The sequence below is a fragment of the Theobroma cacao genome, chromosome 3, assembly GCF_053813885.1.
Source record: "Theobroma cacao isolate CCN51 chromosome 3, ASM5381388v1, whole genome shotgun sequence".
Classification (NCBI taxonomy): Eukaryota; Viridiplantae; Streptophyta; class Magnoliopsida; order Malvales; family Malvaceae; genus Theobroma; species Theobroma cacao.
In genome coordinates this window covers 38173244-38199573 of record NC_142641.1, presented here as the reverse complement: position 1 = coordinate 38199573, position 26330 = coordinate 38173244, and the positions used below count along the sequence as shown (strand labels likewise).

The 26330-nt window shown below is 34.5% G+C and overlaps 4 protein-coding genes and 1 pseudogene across 6 annotated transcripts; 1 reads left to right on the top strand and 4 right to left on the bottom strand.

Moving 5' to 3' along the window:
- Positions 1-1118: 1118 nt before the first annotated feature.
- Positions 1119-2917, bottom strand: LOC108661365 (embryo-specific protein ATS3B). The gene is made up of 3 exons (XM_018117578.2): positions 2635-2917; positions 2407-2514; positions 1119-1566 (listed from the first exon to the last, which is right to left on the bottom strand). The coding sequence occupies exons 1-3, from the start codon at positions 2869-2871 to the stop codon at positions 1243-1245; spliced, it is 669 nt and encodes a 222-aa protein (XP_017973067.2). The 5' UTR covers positions 2872-2917; the 3' UTR covers positions 1119-1242.
- A 1031-nt stretch (positions 2918-3948) lies between these two features.
- On the bottom strand, positions 3949-6802 carry LOC108661179 (xyloglucan galactosyltransferase XLT2 pseudogene; annotated as a pseudogene).
- Positions 6803-7808: 1006 nt separating this feature from the next.
- On the bottom strand, positions 7809-10193 carry LOC18605432 (xyloglucan galactosyltransferase XLT2-like). Its single transcript, XM_018117469.2, has one exon. The coding sequence runs from the start codon at positions 9991-9993 to the stop codon at positions 8404-8406; it is 1590 nt and encodes a 529-aa protein (XP_017972958.2). The 5' UTR covers positions 9994-10193; the 3' UTR covers positions 7809-8403.
- Positions 10194-16018: 5825 nt separating this feature from the next.
- Positions 16019-16737, bottom strand: NEET (2 iron, 2 sulfur cluster binding protein). Its single transcript, XM_018117594.2, has 2 exons — positions 16369-16737; positions 16019-16255 (listed from the first exon to the last, which is right to left on the bottom strand). The coding sequence occupies exons 1-2, from the start codon at positions 16620-16622 to the stop codon at positions 16153-16155; spliced, it is 357 nt and encodes a 118-aa protein (XP_017973083.2). The 5' UTR covers positions 16623-16737; the 3' UTR covers positions 16019-16152.
- Positions 16738-18515: 1778 nt separating this feature from the next.
- KEA5 (K+ efflux antiporter 5) lies at positions 18516-26003 on the top strand. Of its 3 annotated transcripts, none has more exons than XM_088804741.1 (20): positions 18516-19020; positions 19560-19597; positions 20096-20163; positions 20262-20346; positions 20467-20528; positions 20766-20841; positions 20974-21048; positions 21461-21532; positions 21633-21716; positions 21805-21873; positions 21978-22055; positions 22162-22250; positions 22407-22503; positions 22580-22633; positions 22733-22828; positions 23194-23382; positions 23476-23553; positions 24732-24776; positions 24890-24985; positions 25607-26003. In XM_088804741.1, exons 1-20 carry the CDS (start codon positions 18792-18794, stop codon positions 25646-25648), a joined length of 1722 nt encoding a protein of 573 aa, XP_088660867.1. In that variant the 5' UTR covers positions 18516-18791; the 3' UTR covers positions 25649-26003. The 3 variants fall into 3 exon arrangements, with proteins under 3 accessions (XP_088660867.1, XP_017972596.2, XP_088660868.1); XM_018117107.2 differs by having other exon boundaries at positions 19554-19597; XM_088804742.1 differs by lacking the exon at positions 19560-19597 and having other exon boundaries at positions 18858-19020.
- The last annotated feature ends 327 nt before the right edge of the window (positions 26004-26330 follow it).

Below are 26330 nucleotides of genomic sequence, written 5' to 3'. Positions count from 1 at the left end.
TCTTATATTAGATAAAGTTAATTAACCTTATATTCGCTTTAAATGAATGTAAAAGAGTAAAAGAGTAATACTCCTAGTTTATTTTTCTTATTTTGCTATTCACATAGAATTTTACAATATAGATGTATTTCAATTTTATGACGATAGTAAAAATTATAATTATAAAATAAAACACTCCATTTGCTTTTCTTATTTATATTTTCTGTTTAAAATTTTATTTTAATTTATTGACTCCATGTAATAATAGAGAATATTTATTTTACTGTAACATCAAAAGTTATGCACGTAAAATGATTTTCCTTACTCTAAATGCTCATCCGAAACTTTCCCATGATCATGTAACTTGAAGGTACAGTTTAAATCCTCTCCTTTGTACCTTTTATTTCGTAATTAATAAAATTTAATAGGATAACTGGACCCTGCATAAATTTTCAGCATAAAAAAAGAAAACCCTTTGTTCATGGTCAAGGAAAACCGTATGTTAAGTTAAATGTTAATAAAGCTTTATGTGCCAAGGAAAAAGAAAATGTTAATTAAGCTCCTTTTAACTCCATTACGTGCTTACACAAAGCAACCTACCTTGTTAGGAAAGCATCAGCAGATGTTTTACCTCTCGAGCTTTCCCTAGCTCCAATGAATAAATATAAATTGTCAAGTCCTCATCGTTCTTTGATCAACTTACTTAGCGTCATTCCTGGCGCAAACAGTAGCTGCAACAATCCAAAATATGCATGGAGAGTGCACTCTGAAGCTCTTGGATTCAAGATTCATTTACTGTCTCCAAATACCACAGTTCTGGGGCATGGAGCAGCTAATATTGTGCCTTCTCATACACACTAATTGCAATACTCTGTCACATGCTCTTTCTCAACATGTCAGAGAACCATCCAATTTTTAAAAGATTAATATCCAACCAGTACCACCCTTTCCGACCAGAAGGGGATCACTGTCCTCCCAAAATTGCAATGAAATAAAGATGCAGTCCGACTACCAACATGCAACAGTCCAGTGTTCTTAACCAGCATGAATTGCAGTGCAAGAGTAAGTATTAACACTGACCAGCATAATGCAGCAAGGCTACCAACATGCAACAGTCTAGTGTTCTTAACCAGCATGAATTGCAATGCAAGAGTTTGTTATTAACACCGAACAGCATACTTGAGAGAAAAACAATGTCTATACTTCAAATCACAGTCTACAATCTTTCGTAACATGGGTATTACAGACTTTGCAGACACATACTTATAAGAGTGCACAGAGAGCGAACAAAAGAATCACAAACAAGAACGATCTCTGACCAATCTGTCGATGCGAAGAAGAAGCAGTGTTGCAATAATTAAATCCATACCAAATGTCACCAGGAATGAAGGTGTCATAGTAAAAAGTAACAGCCCTCGAATTATAACCATAAATCTTCACACTCTCAGGCTTCCAACCATCCGGTCCAGATCGATAGAGATAAACATAGCAGATCTGATATGCACATGGTCCGTATATCTCAAATGTATCTGAAGAACATTGTTCAAATGTCCTAGTGGATGGATCATCCAACCTCGGTACATATATCTGATTATCAGGGGAAACAATCACAAATACCTACAATCAATACCTTCTTCAACATATCAGTTTCATATATGTCCTAAAAATTTAATACATCATAAAGCATCTCAAGTACCAAATTGTGAAGATGGTTTTACACATTAATTTGTATGATAATAACAAAAAAACCTCCAGGGTGAATGCTGTTTCATATTTTTGAGGTGCAAAAACATACTTGAATTTGATCTCTAAGACATAACATATGTTCTGCTATAAAACAAGACCATAATATATTATATTATGAATACAATTATTATCCTTGCCTAATTCATCCCTCTGAAACATTTATTCACCCGCAGATGGATTAACCTTGAGCCATGGATACTTCATCAAAAAATTTATGATATTTGGTACACAAAGTTTTCCCCTTTTTGTATCCAAAAATGCAAATTCCCATTGGCCAAAAGCAAGCTATGAATCTTCCTACAAGCCTACAACATCAACCTAAGCAGATGAAAAACAAAACAAATTTCACGGAAATTTTGTGATCTTTGATCCACTTAAAGTTATTCCTTGGAATTTTTAACAATGATTTAATTCGTTTCATTGTTGCAGATATTAATTAAACTCTAATTTTTCTCCTGAAGTAACTATCACCCCAGAATTACTTTCTTCAGCCAATTTATCTATGTTTGACTTGAAATTTAAAAAAAAAAAATGGGAAAAAGAGACATCTTAATTCACAGTAACATGAAAAGCACCAGCAAGTAAATTCAATTTCCATAGCAATAGATTATCTGAAAGGCTAAAACGGGAAAAAGCATGCCACTGAAAAATTAACGTGAAGTGGGAAAAAAGAAGACGAACCTGATTACCATAAGCATCCCCAAAAGCGATACTGATCTGATCTCGAGTGTAACTAGTTGAGGAACAGCTCGTTGAAATAACTACCGAGTAAGAACAGCTCCCTAAATTCTTTTCTCATTTTTTTTGTTGTCATAAGAAATGTGGGGAAAAAGACACTTCATTTATAAGAACAAAATTAATCAAACAAATACGATAATTTTATTGACAGGGGGTTGTTGGTAACGATACCTGTATATAACTGACGTTGAAGGACTCAAAAGCTTGAGGCTTCTGGCTGATCGATTCGGCTTCACAGAGGATGAATATGCAGCCAAAATAGAGTAAAGCAAAGGCTGTTCTACTCATGTTCGCTTTAAAATAATAATAATAAAAAAAAAACCCTTCTTTTGCTGGATAAAAAGAAGAAGAAAGATGGATAATGGATGAAAATGAAGAGGGAAAAGGAAAAGAACTAAAAGAGCACATTTATGAATGTCAAACAAAGGGAAGGATTGTCGTGGATAAGGGCAAACCTGTCTTTCAGCTTTGTTTGTTAGTGTCTTGTTAAGTCCTTTCCAGAACTCCCAAATATGTGGATTAGCTTCAGTTTATGGTGCCGGCCGCATCAACTAATGTTTTTCTCTTGGCACCTTTTTTTAGTATTTTTTTTTCTTTGAAATTTAAAAAAAAAATTAATATTTAAAAAATTTATAAATTATTTTAAACTTTTAAAATTAAATATTATTTATTATTTTATATTACTTAATATTAACGTGATATATTAATATATTATAATAAATCATAACATATTAATATAACTTTATAATACAATTAATATTTTTATTATTCACGTCAATATCATGTGTATAAAATTATCAAATAATATTTTAATTAATAATAATTAATTAATTTTTAATTATAAAAATTTATTTAATAAAAAAATATATAAATTTAATTAAATATAATACAAAATTAAATAATTCATAAATTATTTAAAACATCATACCTTGCTTTGTGAAATAACTAATTTTGTTTTTAGATTTTATTTTCATATTTTCAATAGAAAAATAACGAATATTTTTCAAAATTTTATTATTGTGAACAACCAAATATTTAGATGAAATCATTGTATTTGACTTAATATTGTTAATTCCTTAATTTTTTATTTAATAAAATTAAAACTTTCAAATTTTACTTTAATTATAAGTAATTATCCAAAATAACAATGCGGTACTATTTTTTGAAGTGAAAGAGATAATAAATAGGGGAGCTGCAGTTTCCTTGACGAAGTTTAAAAAATAAAAATAAAAAAGGGCCGGCTTGATGAAAGGTGAACTTCCAAAAGACAACTATTTTGTCTTTTTGCACAGATGTATTGATGTGAAGCCACCATTTGAGTTTGACATCATTTACGCAAGTCGATCTCATCTCAAGATGGGCTGTTCAGTCGCGCAAGAAGATTAGGCCTTGATGCCACCCAGGCGAGACAACGAAGGCAAGCCTGGACAAATCGTGGCAACTGGGTTGCACCTTTTATTCGCCGAGTGAGGTTGGGCTACAACGAATCTTTACAAATTGTGGCTAACAAGGATGATCAAGAACAGCACGTCGACCCAATGAAAAGCATTCAAGAGCAAAAGGACGCAGCCCAAACTCGACTCCCTTGTCCCCAACTTCAGAAAAACAAGACGGAAAGTGCTCTGTTTTGTCCTTCGCAAATATATGTTTCCAAGATCCCAGCCAAAACAGATGCACAACCTGTTAATGCTAGAAGAGAACAGGTTCTCTTGACTCCTAGTAACAAAGTTTTCCTTCTCGCTTTTGAATATATGTTGATCCAGCAATATAACAGTATAAGAAAACGAATCAAAAAAATTGAAATTAGCATCATCTTTTAATTCCGCTGCTCCTTGATCTTCTCAACACCCCTGAAAGAGCAACGTCAAATGCATCTTCCGTACTCTCCAAGCCCTTTTCAGGTTTTGCATAAAAAGCTTTGGTATATTCTCAATCACCTTTTACCTCATTCTCCTCGCTTCTTCTCTGCTATACTTCTCAAGCACACCCTTAGTCGAAGTACCCATTTTCACCTGTTCATGGTCTATATAAACAGAGAAACTCTCGGGTTCACTAGGTAAGAACCACTCGTATTGATCATAAGCCGTTCGTTTCCAGAAAAATACAGGGATCGAACCGGCCACCATGCAGTCAAAAACAGACCTCCTCGTATAGCTATCACCTCTTGGTTGCAAGCAAAAATCAGAGCCCAAAAAGGCCTTAAGAACCGCTGTGTTACCCTTACCACCGGCGCAACGAGACCCAGCGCAGTCTATAACTTGACACGAGCCCGACTCGCTTTGACAGTGACTCAGTAAGATTCCGCGGAAATCGTTCTTGATTTTCCACCGTGTCCCGCAGGCAAAACAGAAGAGTTTTTCGCGGTTCTGTCTACGAACATAGTTTTGCCACTGTAATATATCAGAGACTGATCTTGGGTGGAATCCAGTAGGGTAAGGAACACCTATGTCACAGTAGTCCCAGGGGTTTTTCTCGATCAAGAGACGAGTAATATTCCGCATGGCTGGCATGTTGAAGAAGCTGGAACCCCAATCATTATCAGCAGGCCGTCGAAAATCCCACGTGATGCGTCCCAACGTGATGAAATGATCTCACCCATTCGATCTTTTCCAGTAGGGTTGATCCTGGACAATGCTCAATAGCCTCGCGCAATCATCATCGCGGGCTTTGGCGCTGTGATTGAACCAAAGATATTTACCCACCGCAAGTCCACCATAAAAGGGTATGTAAAAGGCCGTGGGAGATTCCGGTTCCAATGTTCTACACTTGTGCTTGAGAACCCTGTTATGAAAAATAGCTTCTAACATAAACTGGTCAGTCCAACACCACGCTGGGACCAGACCCTTTGGTAAGATGGAGCCCAGCTCGGTGGCTCTCCGGCCAAGCCCCTTGTGCAGGAATGGTCACGGAGGAGAGTATCGAGCCAGGAGATGGAGGTCAAAAGTTCCTAAGGTTCTTCTTTAAATTTGATTAATTAAAAATTAAAATTTCAAATTAAAACCAATAAATTGATATAATTTAATGCAAAAATTAATAATATGTAAGAAATTAATTAAAAATAACATCTATGCACAAAATTTGATCAATATATATTACACAGTGAATTTTATCTGAATTTTCAATAAAAGTCTTTATTTGAATAAAACATCAAAACAAATTCAAATTATTTGAAATTTTATATGCTTTATCTATGTATCAAGATCTTTCAAAAAATCAATTTGTTTTTAAAAATTTAGTATTTATCTGATTTTTTTAATGGAAAACCTCGCGAAATGTAATCTAAAAGCCTTTTCTAAATCTTGCTAAATTTATATGGATCACATTTAATATAATTTATCATTTTACCAAATATATGTAGAAAGAAATCAACCAAAACAACAATAAATAGTAATATTTAAACACTATCCACAATTGCCTTCAAACTTAAAAGATTACCATTCAATTTTTCCACTTATACCTACATGATTTCATTTATCAAAATTAGACATAATTAAATGATTTGCTATCCACAATGTTGTCAAAATGTTTGCTTTTATTTTTTAAAAATTTTACTTTTAAATGATGAACCCTTATTTGGTAGATTTGTAAACCATAAAGTATACAAACAGAATTAACATTTGATTTAACAATAAGTAGATACATCATTATTTCATAAAATCATAAACCAATCCTTTTTTTTTTCTGTTAAATAAAAAAATAACGTAAAAAGAAAACCCAAAAACGTACTAAGAAAATGAGAAAAATTTCAATGAATTTCCATTTATTCATTGGTCAGGCCTATAAATGCATTGATGTGGTTGAGAGATTTATTAGCACTTATATTTTAAATATTACTCCGTACGAGACAAAATTGTTGAACTAGTACCTACAAAATTTCTCTGGGTTACGGATTTGAGTTCAAATTACGATTGATTGTACTGGACCCAATTCCTTCCATTCTCAGCCAGGTTGGAGGCCCATTTTATTAGCTTACGTGTCGAATTTTGTCTTCACAGCCCATCGATAATCGATCTCTAGCATGCTTGGAGAGGCATTCTTTTGCCCCGAATCCTGTAAATGTGGAGCAGGCAACAGCTTCTAAACCAATCTAGTCTGGAATTATTAATTCATACACAATTCCACATGTTAATGCAACAAATGCAGAGCAGTGTCAGTCACTAGTCACCGTCTATTTGAGCAAAAACTTGTCATGGCATTATAGCTAGCTAGCGACTAGCGAGTCGCATTCAACATAAATAAATTTCACCCGTTGAAAACGAATTTAATTTAAGTGCCAAATCACTTTCATTCAGATGCAATCTACCTTCTAACCTTGATTGTCGCCGATGACTCGTGTCATGTAAAACTGATTTTTTAAAATATTTTTTATTCTGTTCCTAACAATAATATATTTTACTAGTAATCGCTTTTAACTATTAAAATGTTGAAATTAGGAGATTAGGAGCTCGATTGTCAGTGTTCACCTGGGCTTTTCTAGATTCAAATGATTTGTTTATGTAGCCGTTATAATCAGTAAAATTAAAATGTTGCTATCGTTTATCTACTTCTAACCTAGCTCGGATGAAAGTTGAAACTGACCTAAACAGAACTCCACAGCACTGCCCCGTTGTCTTACTATCTGTTATACAATAATTTATGTTTACCTAGTTTTATTGCTGGTTGTTGCTTACGCTTCAACAAGAATAATTCCTCCATCAGAGATAGTGTGATTTAACGTATTCACTTAATTAGAAAAGGTTGTGAAATTCTATTGTTTTCTCCTTGTGGGGGGCCTACAATATTTTTATATGTAGAAGAGCAGAGCTGCAGTGGCTTGAGAGAAAGAAAAGTAACAAAAGATTGAGATTCCTTGTTGTTTTTATGCCTTTTTTTCCCCTGAGACCGAGAGGCCCACCATTAAAGATGGTTCAGCTTCTTATATTCGCATGTAAAAAGCACCACCTACCAAACACTTGCTTAAATCTCAACAAGAACCTGATAGCATATATTATAATAATAATAATAATAATAATGTGCATATTATATAGTAAGCTATTGTGAAATGTTTCACTTTTGTTTTTTACCCAATTATGACAAATTCCAATCATATTCCAATTTGGGAAAAACGATACCCTTTTCCAACTTCAGTTAGTCGGGGTCTTCAGTGCCGCCGCTGCCGCGTACGAGTTGTGCCACCTGCACAACACTGCTCAATCCAACCAGTTTTTATACGACTACTACATCTGAAAGAATGAAACCAAACCAAAAACAAACAAACAAACCAGAGAAATGGGAACTTGAAAAACTTTAGAAAAAAAAAATTTGAAGAAAATTATAAACAATGTAGATTGTGAAGAAGATATACCTTAACAAATCAAACTCACCATAAATTAAATATATATAATTTTTAATGGTGCAATGAAATGAAATCTCAAAAATCATATTACACGTGCTTCCCAAAAATCTCAGTTGTCCTTGCATGCTTATCGTGCTTGTCCCACTCCACCCATCAGTATTGGCCCAGTCCTCCTTAAGCTTCCAGCCAGCCAAAGATTACAGGACCACCCCAAACCTGTTGGTCCTTCCTCATTATTACACGATCCTCATCCTTCTGGTAAAAAAGGCCAGCAGCAAGCACTACCCAGCTTCAACTGTAAAACCTCCCCAACTGCTGCACCAGTAATAATACTGAATCTCTGGCATACATCTCTCCAACCAAAAAGTTATATCCGTAATAACTCATAAATAATACATCCCATAAAAGAAAAAGAAAAATACTACTATATTGTTATTATTATTATATGTGTACAAAAATACAAATTACAACAATGTGGGAAAGAATAGACATGCCTCTATCACATTCTATAAAAATTAAATAAATAAAAAGAAATTCTACTCTGAAAACCTTTATATTGGGTATAATCCTATTTTGTCCATTCTTTTTTACCCTCACCTTGTAAATCATTTCCACTTGTATCCTGGCTGCTCTTGCTCCTCAATTCTATTTAATACTCCATCAATGGCAACATCGAATGCATCCTTTATACTCTCCAAACCCTTTCGAGGTTCTGCATAAACTAACTTAGGAATATATTCGATCACTTTCTCCCTCATTATTTTCACCTCTTCTCTACTGTAACTTTCAAGCACGCTTTTAATAGATGTCCCGTTTTTTACCTCGTTACGGTGGATAAAAACAGAATAACTCTTGGGATCACTCGGTAAAAACCACTGGTACTGAAGGTAAGCCGTTCGATGCCAGAAAAAAACCGGGATCGAACCGGCCACCATGCAGTCAAAAATTGACCGGCGGGTGAAACTGTCGCCTCTCGGCTGCAAGCAAAAATCGGAATCCAAAAACGTTTCGAGGATCGCGGAACTGCCGTTGGAGCAGCGGGTACTCGCACAGTTGACGGCCTGGCATAACCCCGACGCGTTCTTGCAATGGCTCAACAGCAAGCCTCTGAAGTCGTTCTTGACGGCGCCACGTGGCGCTCCGGCGAAGCTGAAAAGGGTTTTGCGGTCACGGTTACGGACGAAGTCTTGCCATTGCAAGACGTCGGAGTCCGTTCTGGGATGGAATCCAGTCGGGTAAGGCACACCGACGTCGAAATAGTCCCAGGGGTTTCGTTCAATCAAAAGGCGCGTGATATTTCTCATACCTGGCATGTAAATACATCTGGAGCCCCATTCTTCGTTTTTGGACCGCCGGAAATCCCATGTGATGCGCCCCATCGTCATGAAATGATCCCAGCCGTTGGAACTGTTCCAGTACGGTTGATCTTGCACCCAACTCAATATCATCTCGCAGTAACGATCACGATCTTTTGAACTATAATTGAACCATAAGTGTTTCCCCACGGCGAGGCCCGCGTAAAACGGAATGTAAAACGCCGTTGCGGAATCGGGTTCCATCGTGCGGCACTTGTGGTTTAGAACACGGTTGTGGTAAATAATTTCCATGGCGAACTGGTCGGTCCAGTACCATGCTGGGAGTAAATCCTTCGGTATGATGCCAGATAATCCCGTGGCTTTTCTTCCGAATCCGTCGTTGGATAAAGCTTCGCAACGTGAATGCCATGGGTCCAACTTGGCACAATTATCTAACAACTCTTTGTTGAAAACAGCCGGCAAGTTGTAGACGAATATACGGCCGGAAGAACACTGGTCGGGTTGTGAAACAGTGGACGAAATCGAAATGTCGGCAGCTTGTAGGTTGTGGGAGGAAGAGGAAAGGGTTGACGAAATGTTAGCCGAATTTTGGAGGAGGTGATGATCGGCGGATAAAGGGGAAGGGAAGTGGGTTCGGCGATGGGAGAAAGGGAGGGCGCGAGCCATGAGGAGGAGGATTATCTGGAGTGAGATGATGAAAAAGAGTAGCCATAAGCGGTGATGGCTAGGTAGAAAGATATAAGGTTGCAAATGGAGAGAGTTGGAGGAGTTTTTGCGTTCGATTGAACTGAGTTCGGGGGTTTGGGGTTTTTTAGGGGACGGTATGGGGGTGCTGGAGTTGGGAAAACAAGGGGATTTTGGGGTTGATGTTGGAAGCATCAAGATCTCTTTGGGAGCAGCTTTTTCTGAGGTTTAGGCGGAAGCAACCGACCGGAAAAAATGGTGCGAGTGAGGACCGGTGTCGGACGGTCTATAGTTTCTGAGCATGGAGCGTGTAAAGTGGCTAAGTGGGGCTGCAGTTTTATTAGTCTTTCCTTTTTGGTAAGAGTTCAAGTCCTCGAGAACTTGGAGGACGTGGTATTTGTATACGGGACTTTCAAGGCTAAAATGGTAGCGGGGAGAAAAAGGCCAGGTGGCTTGGCGTTACCGGCTACCGGGGCAACCGACAGAGTGTGGAGCCTTCTATGACTGACACCTGGCTGTATATTAACTGAAAAGCGTTTCTCTTTCTGTTCTTTTTTCTGCTTCAGGGAAAAAGGAAAGTACTGTACCATAATGAGCTAAAGGCAAGTAAAAATGGAAAATCCATGACGGCAGGGGAAGTTTTCAGTTACTTGAGTTAAAAATTTACATTGATATTAGCTTGTACAGAATTCGATTAAAAAAATGAATAGCATAAAAATTGGTTACTAAAATCTATATTAAATAAAAAATGTAATTACTAATTATTGAACATTAAAAGTATGTTACTGTTTATTCAATCTTTATAATTTTAACTTACTTTTAAGATTATTGAGTATTTTAAGTGTACAATCTATTACACGTTGAATAATATTTAAATCAGCAATATTTTAAAAAAATTGTTTCCAAGTAAAAAGATCTTTTTACATTTGAGTAGTAACGCATACTCGATTTTTTTTTTTTCGTATACAATTTTCAACTCTTAATTTCCAAATACTTCAGCGTCCAGGGTCATTGTGATGATGAAACACATAAAAGTCTAAGCTCCTAGAGATGACTCATGACGCAAACTTCGCCACGTGGAGATCAGACTGTAGGGTCTAACGAAAACCTTGACACCTGTTAGATTCCGTCGTTGATAGGCGCGATCGAGATCGTTTTAACCATTAATCTAATGGTTTTAAAACACCTTAAGCGGGCTTCAAGTCCTATTACAAATTCATTAAGCTGGCAAGTGGGAGGTGGGATCCGGTGCAGCTGTGGCTAGCTGTAGGGACGTACGTGGCACACTCTGAGATGGGTCCTAAGAGAACGAAGGGCCCCCCTAACATTCGAGCAATGGCGACAAATTTGCTTTTGGAATTGTGTGAGGCAAAGTAAAGAGAAATTATTGGGTGAGCGCCATTAGAATGGTGACAAATTGGCTAGCAATTGGACACTTGGCAGAATATAAATGGTGAAAGGGCTTCAAGTTGAGCCCACAATGTGTAACATCAAAAATGACTTGAACGGTCAATGCGTGTTTGCACATGATGAAGCTTCGTAATTCATATACAAGGAAATTGATTTGTTTGGCCTTGGTATTACATTATTTGAGAATAACAATAATTTGTGCATTTTAGGTGTTTATTTGACAAGTCTTTTGGTGTAGAAACCAGCCAGACTAGCAAAGTCATTTGAGAATGAATAAATCATTCCAATTACATAAATGATGAAAATGTAACAAGCTTTTATGTGAAGTACATAGCATCCCAGTTTTATAAGCTTGACGGTTAGATCTTTGTGATGCTTGGACAGTAATTAAAGGTTTTTTGAGGAAACTTGATCATCGAAAACACGTATCATCATATTAAAAAAATGCTTTCATTCCACACACACACACACAAAAGAAGGGCATAATGAAGTTTGATCCACCGACAAGAGAAACATAAATGGCATGTGGGCAGAGGAGCCCAAGAAAAGAATTTTTCCTTCAATGCTATTGCCAAAGAAAAAGTCTGGTCATGAATTTAATAAGTATGGTGCATGAATTGGTCTTTGATATCAAAAGTACAAAGAGGAATTTTTCACCCCAGTTAAATAATGCAAGACTTCTTCTTCTTGTTCTTCTCTCATTCTTTAAGTATCTTTTTGTCCGTTAAAGGTTACATTGGCATTATTATAATTTTTAATATGCTCAAATATTGAAGAATTGTCGTGACTTAGGTTTAAACCAGTGTAGATGTATAAAAAAGAATTGACACATGGGAGTTTAGACGTTGCCGGGACGTTGTCTAGGCAGGAACATTGACGACTCTGCAAAAGGAGGAGCAAGTGAAGAAATCTTCAAATGTTTTGTTTATTGTAGACAAAGCATTAGTGGATGATCTATCAAGTACCATGTAATATATGTGTATATATATATATAATAAATGAAGATGTAAGTGTGGGATTAAATAATTTTCAACGCACCAAAACTTGGAACATGTTGGATTGAATGCACACAAGAAAGTTTGACTTTAGTCATGTGTATACCATAAAATGTTATGGGTATACATAGAGTAATCCTCCAAATATTTTTAATTTGGCAATGAGGAAAAATATAGAAAGGGTGTAGAAATTGATTTTTTGATTAATTTTCTGTTATGGTCTGTTTTTGAATACGGAAATTCAACTTCTTTAGAGAAGAAACATATTCAAAATTCCTTTGCTCTTCTTCGAGATTCGGCTTTTATTTTGTGGACTTGTGAAAAGCTTAAGAAAATCTAAAATCACTTTGGTAGGGAAATGTGTACGTGTAAAGTACTGTAAAAAAATTGCTCTGTAAACGTGTAATTTGAGAGTTTTAAATGTTTGAGATCGTTAGGGAAAAAATGTTGCGAAGAGTAAAAATGTTTAAATATAACATGAGGTTAAAAAATAAAAAAATGAGTCATTTTTTACATATTTTTAAGTTATTATTTTTAGGATGTATCAAAAATAAATTATTGTGATATTAAATTTTAAAATGTACAAAAAAAATGTCTGGAACTTTTTAAAATTAATATTATTTCAAACTAAAAATATTTTTATTTTTTTGTAATGCACTAAAATTTTATTTTAAATTCAATTTCAATGATTTAAAAGATAACTTTTAATTAAAATATAAATAAATATTTTATAATTTAATACTAAAAGTAATTTTGACGAATACAAAAACAATTAATTAAAAAATACAATCAAAAATACTTTTTGATCCAAATCAATATTCAATTGACATTGCATGTGGGACAAAAATAATTTTTGACATCGAAAATACAAAGCCAAACGGGTCATTAGTCGGATATATAGAATTATAGATCCCTAATCCTAGGCCTGATTTTGGGATAAACCCGTGGTGGGGTCTTAAGAAAATTATGGGTTGTTTCTTAGGACCAATGGCACTTGCTTTTTGGAAATAAAATGGCCCCCGTCGCTCCTTTTGACTGTTTAATACCCATTAAGTCGTTTGCTTTAGTTATCATGGGTTCTTTAGTGCCTTTTTTGTCCAATGATGATACATTGTCGTATTTTAATTTAAACATCACTTTATCTTTTATTTTTTGGACACTTTTATATTTACTTTATCTTTCATGGAGGGCGGTTTCTGTCTTGTTTTTTTTCAAAGGAAAGTGGAATAAGATTCACCCTCGGAGTCCTAGGAAACGGTACTAGTTTAAAAGTTCACTAAACCATTTTTTGAAGAAAATAGAATCAATTTTTAAGGTTTTCTAAATTGGTTCAAGGGTTTTTAAATTAATTTTAGGATTTCATGAATATGATGGAGAGCTTTTTGAATCGATTTTAAAATTTATCGAATTAGTTTTAAGGTTTGTTGAATCGATTCGAGGGTTTATTGAATTGGTATTATGATTTTGTGAATCGATTTTAGAGTTTATTAAATTAATTTTAAGTTTCGTTGAACTAGCTTAAGGGTTTGCTGAATGATTTTAAAGTTTGTTTTATTGATTTCAAAGTTTCATGAATTGATTTGAAGATTTTTTAATCGATTTTAGGATTTGTCAAATTAGTTTTAAGGTGATGAATCAATTTTAGGATTTATTGAATCAGTTTATCATTTTATGAACCGATTTTAGAGTTTTCTTTAAACAATTTTAGAATTTGTCAAACCGATTTTAGAATTATTGAATTGATTTTATGGTTTTTTGAACAAGTTTGAAACCTTTCAATTTCAAGTATAGAGAAGTGAACAAGGAAAAAAATAAATGCAAAACCTTAACAAAATAAAAAAAGTGAAAAAAAAAAGGAAGATGCGGGGTATTCGAGTTATAGGGTTTTTGTGAAATATGAAAGTGATTTAAAATTGCTTCATGAAGAGCTTGGTTGCTTCATCGAGTTATATATATATATATATATATATATTTCTGGATAGATTAAAATATTTTGTTTTTTTCCAACCATGTAAGCTTTGTCTCCCAATAGCACATAAATTTTGGAATTTTTTTTTTTAAATTCTCAAACAAAATTATATATTTATAAAATTATTTACATACATAATTTAAGATACCACATGCATTTACTATCATATCATAAGATTTTAATGCTAATTAATAAATTTGTGTTTCTAAATTTATATATATATATCATTTTGAAATTGTATTTACATCATTATTAAATTTGTATGATCCAACACTTAACTCAATATTAGATTTTCAGAGAACATATTTTTCACATAAAAAGATCTGTTTTTAGGAATTCAATTTTCGATAAAGTTTTTTTTTTTTAACAAGGATGAGATTGAATGAAATTCTTAAAGTCGAGTATTCTTCGTTTGTACTAAAAAAAGAAAGAAAGAAAGAAAACTCTATATGCGCAATCAAGTAAATAGAAGGTTGTTTATCTACTTGTTGTTTATTTTGGTTGGAAACGGGAACTGATATCACCCGTGTACTCAACCAGAAAGGGGGGGTTGCCTGCCCTATTGCCTTTTTGGATGCTTCAAAGTTGTTAATTGTTTTTTGTTTTTCTTTGCTTCAAGTTCAAAGGTGTTCAATTTGATCACATGGACGGCAGCTTGTTCTAAAGATTAGAATATTTATGAGAAGCTGGATCCATCAGTTTATGGTTTACTCTCATTAACTAGCCCAACGTGAACTGCATTAATTCCAGTGAGCTATGTTGTTAATAATTGAATATAAATCAAACCAACATCACCACCCTATTTCTCGAATGGCACGTGGACATGGACGAAAATATTAAAATTAGATCAAGTCAAATATTTTTTTTCTTTGTCAAATAAATTAAAAAAAGTCAAATACTTAAAATTTTAAACAAGCATAAAAACTTTACAGCTTGATTTGCTGACATCTGGGGATATAAAGGCCGCAATCAAAGCTTCCACTGCCCTGTATTTTAGCCCCTTCGGTGAATCTCATTTGAAACGGTTTTAAGCTCACCTTACGTTAGAAATTTTGAATAAATATTTCATTAACCTTTTTCCTCAACCCCTAGGCCTAATCAAAGAGTGTTAATGTTAACTTGCATAAAATTTAGTTTAATCTTTATATATATAAAACTAAACTTGAAGTTTTTGTTGGAACGTTCTTTATAAAAAATTTACCGAATTATGTGCATATAATTAAAAGTAATTAAGAGTCAGTAATCTAGTATCTATATTATAAAAAGAGCACTTTTATAGAATTTATTGAAAATATGGTTCTGATTTGAGTACAACGACATAAGAGAGTAGAGTTAATAATGTCAAAAGGAAGATAATGAGATATGAGATACTTTCATGTATTATTGGGGGAAAAGTAAAACCACTTCTTGTGCTAGGGTGACCATTGGGCCAAAATCGTGGGTCATGCCAATAGTTCACATCACAACAATCATGTTCGAAACTAAAATTAAAGGTGGGTAGAAGAACTAGCACCCCTTTTATCAATAAGCCTTTCTAGATACTGACCTTGAATCTAAGGATAGTAAGGAGACCCAATCCATGACTCTTTCCTTCTAATGGGGAAATACCGGGTAACCGAGTGTGGGGAGGGGCGCTCATGTATAGTTGGTGATTGACTGCAAAGTTCAATCATCCCTTTCACAATAAATCATTCAAGAATAAAAAACGATTCGCATTTCTGAAAGCCTTAATTAAGTTAATGTACTCCTTTAACATAATGAAATTTACTGTTTCTTTTCGTATTGCTACATGTTTGGAGCATTGCAGTGAGTATGGCATGTATGAAAACATAATCAAGGGACAAAGTAAACAATATCAAACCAGAGAGCTCAACCCAATCAAAAAACAAGCAACACAAACAACGTTCCCCTAGAGAGGCCTTTAGTAATCAAAATTAACACGGGAAACCAAAACATGATTGACAAGCCAATTATAAATTGTTACTGCTTCTTCAAGAGCAAAGGCCCAACATTGTCACCAGTAGCCTTGTTGTGCTTTACATGGCTCCCATCGCATAGAGGGAAAGTCCCTGACCTCCAACACCTACATGTTGTACAACACAAAACCAAATAATTAAGCCTTTATAAAATAAATTCAGCCACATATAAAATGGGTATTTTGATAAGAAATAGAAAAAAAAAAAAGATAGAACCAACCTGCAGTAAGCAGTAAGAGGCTTGGAAAGCTCGGTGACCACAACAGAGTCGACCACCTTCTCTTCGGTCTTCCTTATTTCTGGGTTTATGGTTTGACCCTCTGCCCTGACCACCACAGCCGCTGAGCGCTTAGGCCTTGCATTAATGGTAACAACACCAACACCAACACCAACACCACGGCTTCGCTTGGGCCCTGCAGTCGATAATAAGTTGTGGCAGAAGCCAGCAACGTATGTGCTCATAGTGGACGCCATTGAAAGAGATAGTCTGAGAGTTGAGTTGGATTGTTGACAATTTTGCTGTTTGTGTCTGTGTCTTTCTCTGCCTTTAGATGGCAAGTGCGGGTTTATCTTTAGGATCCACAAAGTAGGTGACGAACTTGTGGAGAACACGCTCTCTATCAATGTTGTGAATGCAACCAGTGACACGTCATTTTGTACGGGTTAAACATTCTACCTTTTGCTTCTTGCATTCTCTTTTTGGTACCGATTGTTTCTGTCATTGAAACTTTGCCTAGTTCTTCTGACTAAAAAGGGAAATTGCCTGGTTTAAGTTGTTTCTTTTCAATAAATTTTGTTGGCACTAACGCGTTAAAACTATATTCAGTTTTCTTTTATCTATATTTATATATTACCCTAAACCATATAAAAGAAATACAGGATGGTAACACTACGTACTAATACAATGAGGAAAAAACAGTAGAGACAAACTCTTTCCTTTGTATTTTTGGTAAAAAAAACAGTAGAGAAAAATCTGGTCATGTAAAACTGTGAGGCCCTATGAAATATGGTGACTGAGGGTAATTGGGCCTTGTTGTCGACTTTCTTCAGTTCTCTTGTGATGGATAGATGGATCTTATTCCGAAATAAAGGCCCGGCCCTGACGATACATATTCTAAAGTGAGGTCACGCAGGCCTAAGATAGGCCTCGAGGTTAGCCATTTCCATCGATAATAATCATGTTAATGGCAGACAAGTCAACATTTTCATGATAAATAGTTATTTACGTTTAAGATACCCCTTGGAAGTGGGAGGAAAAGCACCCGTCAAATCTGCATTATTCAGCATGTGCGCACACTGCTGGCTGGAGAAATTAGCAATAAGCCATGGCCCATACCTAACGATGTAACGCACCAACCATAATCTAAACACACTATGAAACAAAAACGGGGAAGAATACACCGTCACGAAACCAATTTAATTAGAGGCTATCAGCAAGTCAATTATTTCATGGAGAAAATATAGAAAAGGTTTTTTTATTTTTTGCAATACCTGAAACCTGATTTTGATTTTAGTTATTCCTGTGATAATGACACGGATAGTTCATATTTGCCAACCATCAAAAGCATAATTCTTTTGTTAGTACTGTAAAAATAACTTTTGAGTAAATTTGTTATTGAAGTAATAAACTGTTGGTTTGACAGCAAATAGTAATAATTTATTGTCAGCCAGGTTACATTTATGTGAGCAGCTTGTTAAAAGGTAACACTAAATAAAAACATTAATCATTGATGATAAAAATTAATTAATGAGTCACTACTAAAGTTTAAGAGCTCGAGTTACACATTCTCTCAAAACAAATTAATCAAATATTTAGTTAATTGTCATCAGAAAACTAGTATTTACAAATTATAAAATTAAATTCTTTAAAATAATATATAAAGTTAAAAAATATATATTTGAAACAATAGAGTTAAAATATTTAATTTAATGAATGCATGATAAAATTATAAACATTATTTTTTATTTAAAGTAATGCGCAAAATAATAATTTAAATTTAACATATAATTGTTAAGATAATGGTACAAATTCAATAATTAGAGTACAATATTATTAGTCGATTAGTTAGCTAATTACATAATAACGATTAGTTCATTAACTGGGTAAATTATTAATAAAATTAATCTTATATGTATAAATATATATTAAAAATATAAAATTTCTTTCATTGTAATAATAATAATAATAATATAATTTATAAATTTAACTCGTTGCATAAAAGTCTAATTCTAACAATGGAAACACATACATCAATTATAAATCATAAATTGACTTTAACCAAAAAAGTTTTCAACTTTTGAAATGGTAAAAGAAAGGAATTTCCATCTGATTTCCCATATAATAATGTTTAGCATTTTCTTTATTTCTTACAAAAAAGAAAGGATTTTCTTTAATATCACGCAACCTGCTATCGTCACAAATATGATCCCGCCTGGACAGTTGAAATCTCAATTAACGAACCCAAGCTACGTCTATAAACCTCCCTTCTTCGATCCAGATTTCCAATTTAACCGAGTATCTCTACACACATTCCCTCCCGTACTCTTTTCTTTCTCTGCAAAATTTGTTTCAAATACTTTAAAGAAAGGAGGAGAGAGAGAGAGAGAGAGAGAGAGAGAGAGAGAGGGAGATTTACGGAATCGATGACGATCCTCTCCGCGAGACGTGGAGTGTTTGGATGCGCGTACTGTTTGGTGATTATATTGTTGTGCGCGAGGATATGCGCATCCTCGAGATCTGATAAGGAAATCCGGGAAAGGTTTTACGGTAACCTTGTGAATTCGTCGGCGTCAGATACCGGGGAAGAAAGTATAGCCAAAATGTTCGATCGGGTTCTTGACAAAGAGTTCCCCGAAAATGATCAGCCTGAAGGTCAGCTTTTCTACTTCTTTTCTTTTTATAGTTATTCTTTTAAATGTTCTCACGAAAGAGAGAAAAAACAAAAAGAAAGAAACAAACTGTTGGATCTCGATATCTCTGCCGGTAGGTCTTGTAATTTCATCAAATGACCATAAAAATGCAGGCTCAGTTTGAAGTTTAAACTATCAGTAAAAACGCTCATCTATCAGAAGTTAAAATAAAGTTTTCATAAAATTACACTGAACTATTAGTTCTTTTTTTTTTTTTAATAATGATGGACAAGCTATGAAAAAATTAGTTAGGTAAATAAAATCTTAAAAAAAAAAATCGCCATACACTCTCATTTTTATCATATTCTTGTAGCTTTGACTTGTATTGCTTTACTTAAGCAAATTAGAGTTTTCATTTCCTTTTCTACATGCAATCTTTCTGTCAGGTCCTTTAGTTCTCTGCATGATGTAAATTTTGCATTTACTGATTGGGCCTTGATTGGTTCTTTAAATGCTTTCTGGCTGATATTCTTTTTGATTTTTTACTTTTGTTAGGATCAGATGCAAGCAGTTTCAATACTAGTGTAGCTGATCAGCAAGTAGGTTTGGTTCTCCTTTGAAGCCCATTGCTCCTCAGTGAAACCCTTTTCATTGTTTTGATGATAAGGAAACTGGACTGTAATGTTTCCTCTGTAGTTTCAGTCTTCTATGCGAATATCAGTGCCTCTATCACCCACCCCTTTCTTTTTTTCCTTTGTTATTTTTACTAAATTTATTGTTTTGGCTTGAGCTCAGGTAAATGAGTCTGCTACATTTGTTCTCTTCAAATATTTTTCCAAACTGTAGTGGGCCTCTAAATTTTAAGGGATAAATTAAACAATCTTGTGAGGAATCTTGGGTTATGTGTATTCTTAATTAATGATAGCCAAATATTGGTTAATGTATTGGCTAGTTATTGTGGTTTCTATAATTATTGAGTAAAGTTTGGTTTGGACATGCTCTTTATTACCTTCTTTCCCAAGTAATCCATGTGCTTTCTGTGTAGCTGTTCTTTTTTGCTGTCTGTCTTAAAGAAGCTTCCTGGTTATGTTTTTCAGGCTGTACTGGAGACTGTGGCTAAAATCACTCATGAGAAGACAAAGAGAAATGATACTCAAGAGGCAAAGTATGGGCATGCAGTTCTTTTTTGAGCAATAAACATCTTAATAATACTTTTTATTTTTATGACTTGACAATTTTTTCCACATATTAAATTTTCAATAGTGGCACAAGATCATTCCAGATTCAAGATGTTTTTTCCCTGGAAAATGAAGATTCAGATGAGACAACAACTTTGATTGACAAAAAGGTTGTCCATATGTTAGCTTTTTCGCTTATGTGTATAAGAGGATTTATAACACAGTTTTATCTAGATTGTTTTTATTTTTAATTTAATCCCTTCTAATTTGCCTTTCTCACTTGATGTTAGGATAATGTGTTTGTAATGTCAAATAAAAAATCCAAGTATCCAGTACTCCAAGTCGATTTGAGGTTAGCATCTTCATCTCCTTTATCCTCACATTATCCTGATCTAGTATATGGTTTTCATTTTACTACAAGTTGCTGGCATTGTGATGGATAATTATTGAAAACTACTTTTGGCTTACCTTTAGAATAGCCATTGAGTTTTGATTTATATATAATATACTACTAGCGATTTATGCTTTAATAAATTGTTAAATTATCTAATAAAAAAGTGCTTTAATATATTGTGTTACCCTCATGCAGATTGATTTCAGATCTGGTGGTTGTCATAGTCTCAGCTGCCATTGGTGGTATAATCTTTTCATGTTTGGGGCAACCGGTTTGTATCTCTACAATTAACATTTATTTCACTTTGCATTGAATATTCATTTGCAAAATCTTAGAGTTTGATATGCAGCTATCTCACAGAAGTTGCATTTGTTTACTTTTCCTTAATGTATACATGTGATAGGTTATTGTGGGCTATCTTCTTGCGGGTTCACTTATTGGACCAGGGGGTTTGAAATTCATTAGTGAAATGGTACAGGTAGGTTGCAATCAATAGCTTGAGATTGTTGTTTCTTAAAATCAGAATATCATAGGCCTCAATGCTTGATCATACACTACTGTCTACTACTGAGATAGCCTCACTAATGGTACCATGGAGGGGAAACATGCTTTATCAGTCATCTTTCAAAGATGTTGTGTTGTGAGATCATTTTTTTTTTTTGTTAATAATCCTGAGACTTGCATTTGAAATTTATATCCTCAAAATGTTATTTATTTTCTATACATTTATACATTGAAACTTTTCAGCTGATAACAACTAATAATGCCTAAATTATATCATTTGAAAATTCATTCCTTGATGCCTTTTTGCAGAAATTTGTGATCAGTGTGATATGGTCTTCCATGTTATTATTTTGGTGATATGTTCTCTCTCTTTTCTCCTTTTGTAGGTTGAAACTGTGGCACAGTTTGGTGTTATCTTTCTTCTTTTTGCTCTTGGGTTAGAGTTTTCTTTGGCAAAGGTAGGATATTTTCAGCTTTAGCGAGTTCTCATTTGTTAGTTTGCTTAAAAATTTTTGTATCTTATTTTAAGAAAGCTGTCGGAACCAATTCTTGCTGCAGTTGAAAGTTGTGGGGCCAGTTGCTGTTCTTGGAGGACTACTTCAGATTGTGATATTTATGTGCTTATGTGGCATAATTGCGGTGGTATGGTGTTGCAAGTACTTTGGCTATGTTGCCAATTAAGAACACCTGTTATATAGACACTAAATTTAGACATCTGTTAATCTTGCAGTTATGTGGAGCAAAATTGTCTGAGGGTGTTTTTGTTGGCTCCTTCCTCTCAATGTCATCAACTGCAGTTGTACTTTTCTATACTATTTTACAATGCTAGTATTTTTCTTTTATTCTTGGTTGCTCCTTGATGCATCTAATAGTCACCCCTGCTTTCCTTATTTTTTTTACCAGGTTGTGAAGTTTTTAGTAGAACGGAATAGCACTAATGTTCTTCATGGTCAAGTTACTATTGGGACTCTAATTTTTCAGGTTAAAGAGAAGTGATGACCTATCAACAATTTAATTACAATTTGGATTCAGAAACTTGATTTTACTGCTGCATAACAATTCATTCCCTAACCTCTGGTGATTTCAGGATTGTGCTGTTGGTTTGTTATTTGCTTTGCTCCCAGTTTTGGGTGGTAGCAGTGGCCTACTACATGGAATGATTTCAATGGGAAAGTTGTAAGTTTGATTTGTTTTTGACTCCTATCCTGAATTTCTTAGGGTGATCCTTATTTTTTTTCCCTTCTTCTCAAAAGTAGCTTTGATCTGTTGTTGGTGGTTGACTTTACATAAATGGAGCTTAAGAATCTGACACTTGCTGATGATCAATGTCAGGATGCTGGTATTATCGATATATCTCACTGTTGCATCTGTATTGTCTTGGTCATTTGTTCCTCGCTTCCTAAAGTTAATGATGCAGATATCATCTCAAGTAAGTTCTTAACACACCTTTTCTTTCTGTAACTTTCTAAATAGTTTTTAACATATTAGTTCATTTTGTGACCCAGACAAATGAACTTTATCAGCTTGCTGCTGTGGCTTTCTGCTTATTGTCTGCTTGGGTGAGTTTTCTGCTTGCCGTGATTACAAATGCTATATTGCCGCGTGTAAAATTTCCTCATCACCTTTTTAATGCCTTTGAACTTCTGTAATCTTCACAGTGCAGTGATAAGCTGGGTCTCAGCCTTGAGTTGGGTTCCTTTGTAGCTGGAGTTATGATATCTACTACTGACTTTGCACAGCACACTTTAGACCAGGTAATCACTGGCTATTAATAGGGTCCTTACCCATATCATTAATCTTATATAGCCTGTTTTAGGTCATGCATTTTTAGTCAATAGAAACATGAATGAACACCTAAAATGCCAATGGTTTATAGTATTTTGAGTCAAGGGTTCATACTTTATTCATCTTTAAATTTATTCTAGTGGTTCACGTGTTTGTAGACATTGGATAAGCTATGCAGTTTTTAATGAGATTGAGTCTGAAATAGGCTAAGTGCTGAAGTGGATGCATTTCTTTGTTGTATGCAAGATTCTCTTTATTATGAGTCATGTTTCTATTCTTATAGGAATGATGAAATTAGTACTTTTCTGGATGTGATGCTTTGCGCAATTTGTAGGTGGAACCAATACGCAATCTATTTGCAGCTCTCTTCCTTTCTGGAATTGGGATGCTTATACATGTTCATTTTCTCTGGAACCATGTGGATATATTACTAGCAGCTGTTATTCTAGTTATTGTTGTTAAGACAGCTGTTGCTGCTGTGGTCACCAAGGCTTTCGGATATAGTTTTAGGACATCTTTCCATGTAAGTTTGTTTGCTCACTCCTATGCACAAAGAACATCTTGTTTTAATTCCATAATTTGTGCATCCTTTGCAATTTGTAAATCTGTGATATAGGTTGGAGTGTTGCTTGCTCAAATTGGAGAATTTGCTTTTGTTCTTTTAAGTCGTGCCTCAAATCTTCACCTTGTTGAGGTACCTATCTCTGTCTCAGTGCTCCTGAAAAATGTGCATGTTTATGTCTTTGCATGTCTATGATAAAGTTTTTTCTTCTTTCTTGATGATTGATCTCCGTAGTTATCTTTGGATTTTTCTTCTTATGTCATGCCCTTATAAGTGGTTTCAAAGTATTTCAAAATAATGTATCATAATTCTAACAAAAAAAAAATCATTCAGATATGCATAAATCCCTCTGGTGATGAGTGCCCGATTATACCTATTAGCCTCCAATGGTAGGATGATATTCTGGTTAATTAATGTAAAATACTGTTTGGTGTGGGAAGGTCTGAATATATGAACTCCTAATTTCTCACTAAAATATTTGTATTAGTTTTTGTTACAAAATTAAATTGCATGAAATTAACTGGTCTGCTTGCCAACTATTAGGATTGTTATGTTGACCAACACTTTCACATATTTTGTGATTGAAATAAGATAAATATGTTGGCATCATATGCACAGCCTAAATCACTTGAGAATCTGTGCTTTCAAGATATGCTAATTTAACTATGGATGCCAGTAGTTGCTAAAAATCTGGTATGTTGTGAGTTGAAAGCAACAACCACGTGCATGGATTTATTGTTCACTGCTCTTCTTATTATACTCGGATGCCTTGAAGTTTGAACTGTTGTCCTTGGGAGTGGTTTTGGATTATTTATTTGGAAGCGGGTGTGCCCTTGGGGGGGGCTGCCAGGTTCTATTCAGAGAGCCTTGTTATAACTGTGTTTCTACTGCATAGAAAGAAAAGAACGATGGTAACTTTTTCTGCTGCTTCGATAAGCTATGAATTGGTCTGGTTTTCTTTCTCAGGCTCTGTAATATGAGTGCTCTTGTACTATTAAATCTTATAGCATTAACATATTTCTTGTTTTCTTGGATAATTGTCATTTTTTTATCCAAGAAAGCAGGAGAGTCCTGCTACAAGAGAACACGCAAAACCTGAAAAAGTTAATAACTGCCCCCTATATCAACAATCTAATCATCGCACATAGTTCATTAACATATTTCTTTTGCTGCTTCCATTTTGCCTATCCAGAGCTTTATTTTCTGACACTTCCTGATAACTTGTATTTTTAATATGAGCATGTCTTAACTTCATCATCATTGCAATTGTTTTGTTGCAATTATTAACTTGAATTTGGCTGATGCTGAAGGGAAAGATGTATCTTCTTCTTCTTGGAACAACTGCTCTTAGTCTGGTAGGTTTCTCTGATCTGGAAACTACACTTTGAAGCTCTATAGTATGCATTTCTTCATTCCCTTCTTGGCTGCAAGCCTGCAACATTAATGGCGCCAAATTTTGATTCTGCAGGTAACAACTCCTCTTTTGTTCAAACTGATACCTAATGTGATGAACTTGGGTGTCCTTTTACAATGGTTTCCCTCAGAGAACAGCTCACAGAATGAGGTCTCTCCCTCTCTCTCTCTCTCTCTCTCTCTCTCTCTCTCTGTATACAGTATTCTCATATGTGCACACACAGAGATTTGCATACAAAGGATGGACCATCATTCACTACCTCTAAATTACCTACCTTCTCCCTTTGCATATATACTTCCATCAAAAGAACTTTGGAGCTGAATATGAAAATTTGTTTTCTTTTAACATCTATATACAACTACGCCCATCAACTCTTTGTGTTCCAAAGTTTTCGTGCTACTCTTCAGGTGAAGACCAATATCAAGAACAGTATCTGGTACTCGCCAGCTAAAACAGTCTTAATGTACTTGATTTTGGAATGCCTTTTAGTTGTTTTTGGCTTTAAATCAGATTTACATAATTGCATAAATTAAACCTTTGATATTTACTGGGAAGTAACTCGGCATGGCAATCATTTTCAATTTAAGGTTGAATGTTACCTGTGGTCATTTTCTTTTTCTTCTTTCTGTTGAGGTTGGGTGGGTGGTTTGATTTTCCTTTTTGATTATTTTATTCATTAATGTATAAGCTTAAATGTTAAAGTTCTGGAAAAGCTTTTTGAAGAATATAGACTCATTTTTTTATATTAGTTTATATGCTCATGTTTTGCAGGAGAAAGTTTCCATCATTGAAGCACATAACAGATTATTGTGACTTTCCCACATGATCATAGTCTGCCTATACTGGTGTTAGAATTTAGAGCTTTAGATGTTATTGTTGGGGTTTCTGATAACACGGCACGATGTCGCTTCCACTGCATATCAGCTGAAAGTTCTCATGTACACTAATATATTCTTTATTATTCTTTGTATATTGTATATAGATGATTTTGTATTTTGAGCCATCACGAGTTCATTCTAATCCTGGTGTCATGTTGTAACCCTATTCCAAAATTCTGCTGTAAGATTGCTTGCTTGACAGATATTCTTGCCTCTTGGGGGCCAGAAGAGTTATAGTAGATCATTATTTACAGAAGAAAATGTCTCCTTTTGGGACAAATTTATGAATCTTTTCCGAGCTTTGAATTTGGATTCTACATCGAAATCTATATCTTTATTAAGCTGGATTAGCAAATGTGATTGAGTTTATACTTCACAGTGACATGTAGAATGAATAAGTTCGAGTCAAACTGCATTTATTTTATTTATCTGCCAAGGATAGAGATATTTGTTCTAGTCTTCTAGGGACTGTTTTTCAGGTGTAGAATTCATTCAACTGTATCAATGTTAATGTTTATAGATGACGGTATTTGTCATATCAGACCAGAAAACGTTCTTTGGTTTCTCCATCTTTTTTTTTTTTATTTTTGGGGTTCTTTTTGTCTTCATCTTAATTG

Bases quoted from the DNA above. Each gene is read 5' to 3' on its own strand.
- LOC108661365 (XM_018117578.2), bottom strand. From the start codon at position 2,871: ATGTGCTCTTTTAGTTCTTTTCCTTTTCCCTCTTCATTTTCATCCATT. The intron at 2,515-2,634 runs GTATCGTTACCA...AAATGAGAAAAG, and splicing joins TCAACGTCAGTTATATACAG to AATTTAGGGAGCTGTTCTTA. The intron at 1,567-2,406 runs GTTCGTCTTCTT...CCTGATAATCAG, and splicing joins GGGATGCTTATGGTAATCAG to ATATATGTACCGAGGTTGGA.
- LOC18605432 (XM_018117469.2), bottom strand. From the start codon at position 9,993: ATGCTTCCAACATCAACCCCAAAATCCCCTTGTTTTCCCAACTCCAGC.
- NEET (XM_018117594.2), bottom strand. From the start codon at position 16,622: ATGGCGTCCACTATGAGCACATACGTTGCTGGCTTCTGCCACAACTTA. The intron at 16,256-16,368 runs GTTGGTTCTATC...TACAACATGTAG, and splicing joins CCTCTTACTGCTTACTGCAG to GTGTTGGAGGTCAGGGACTT.
- KEA5 (XM_018117107.2), top strand. From the start codon at position 18,792: ATGACGATCCTCTCCGCGAGACGTGGAGTGTTTGGATGCGCGTACTGT. The intron at 22,504-22,579 runs GTAAGTTCTTAA...TTTGTGACCCAG, and splicing joins TGATGCAGATATCATCTCAA to ACAAATGAACTTTATCAGCT. The intron at 23,383-23,475 runs GTAAGTTTGTTT...TCTGTGATATAG, and splicing joins GTTTTAGGACATCTTTCCAT to GTTGGAGTGTTGCTTGCTCA.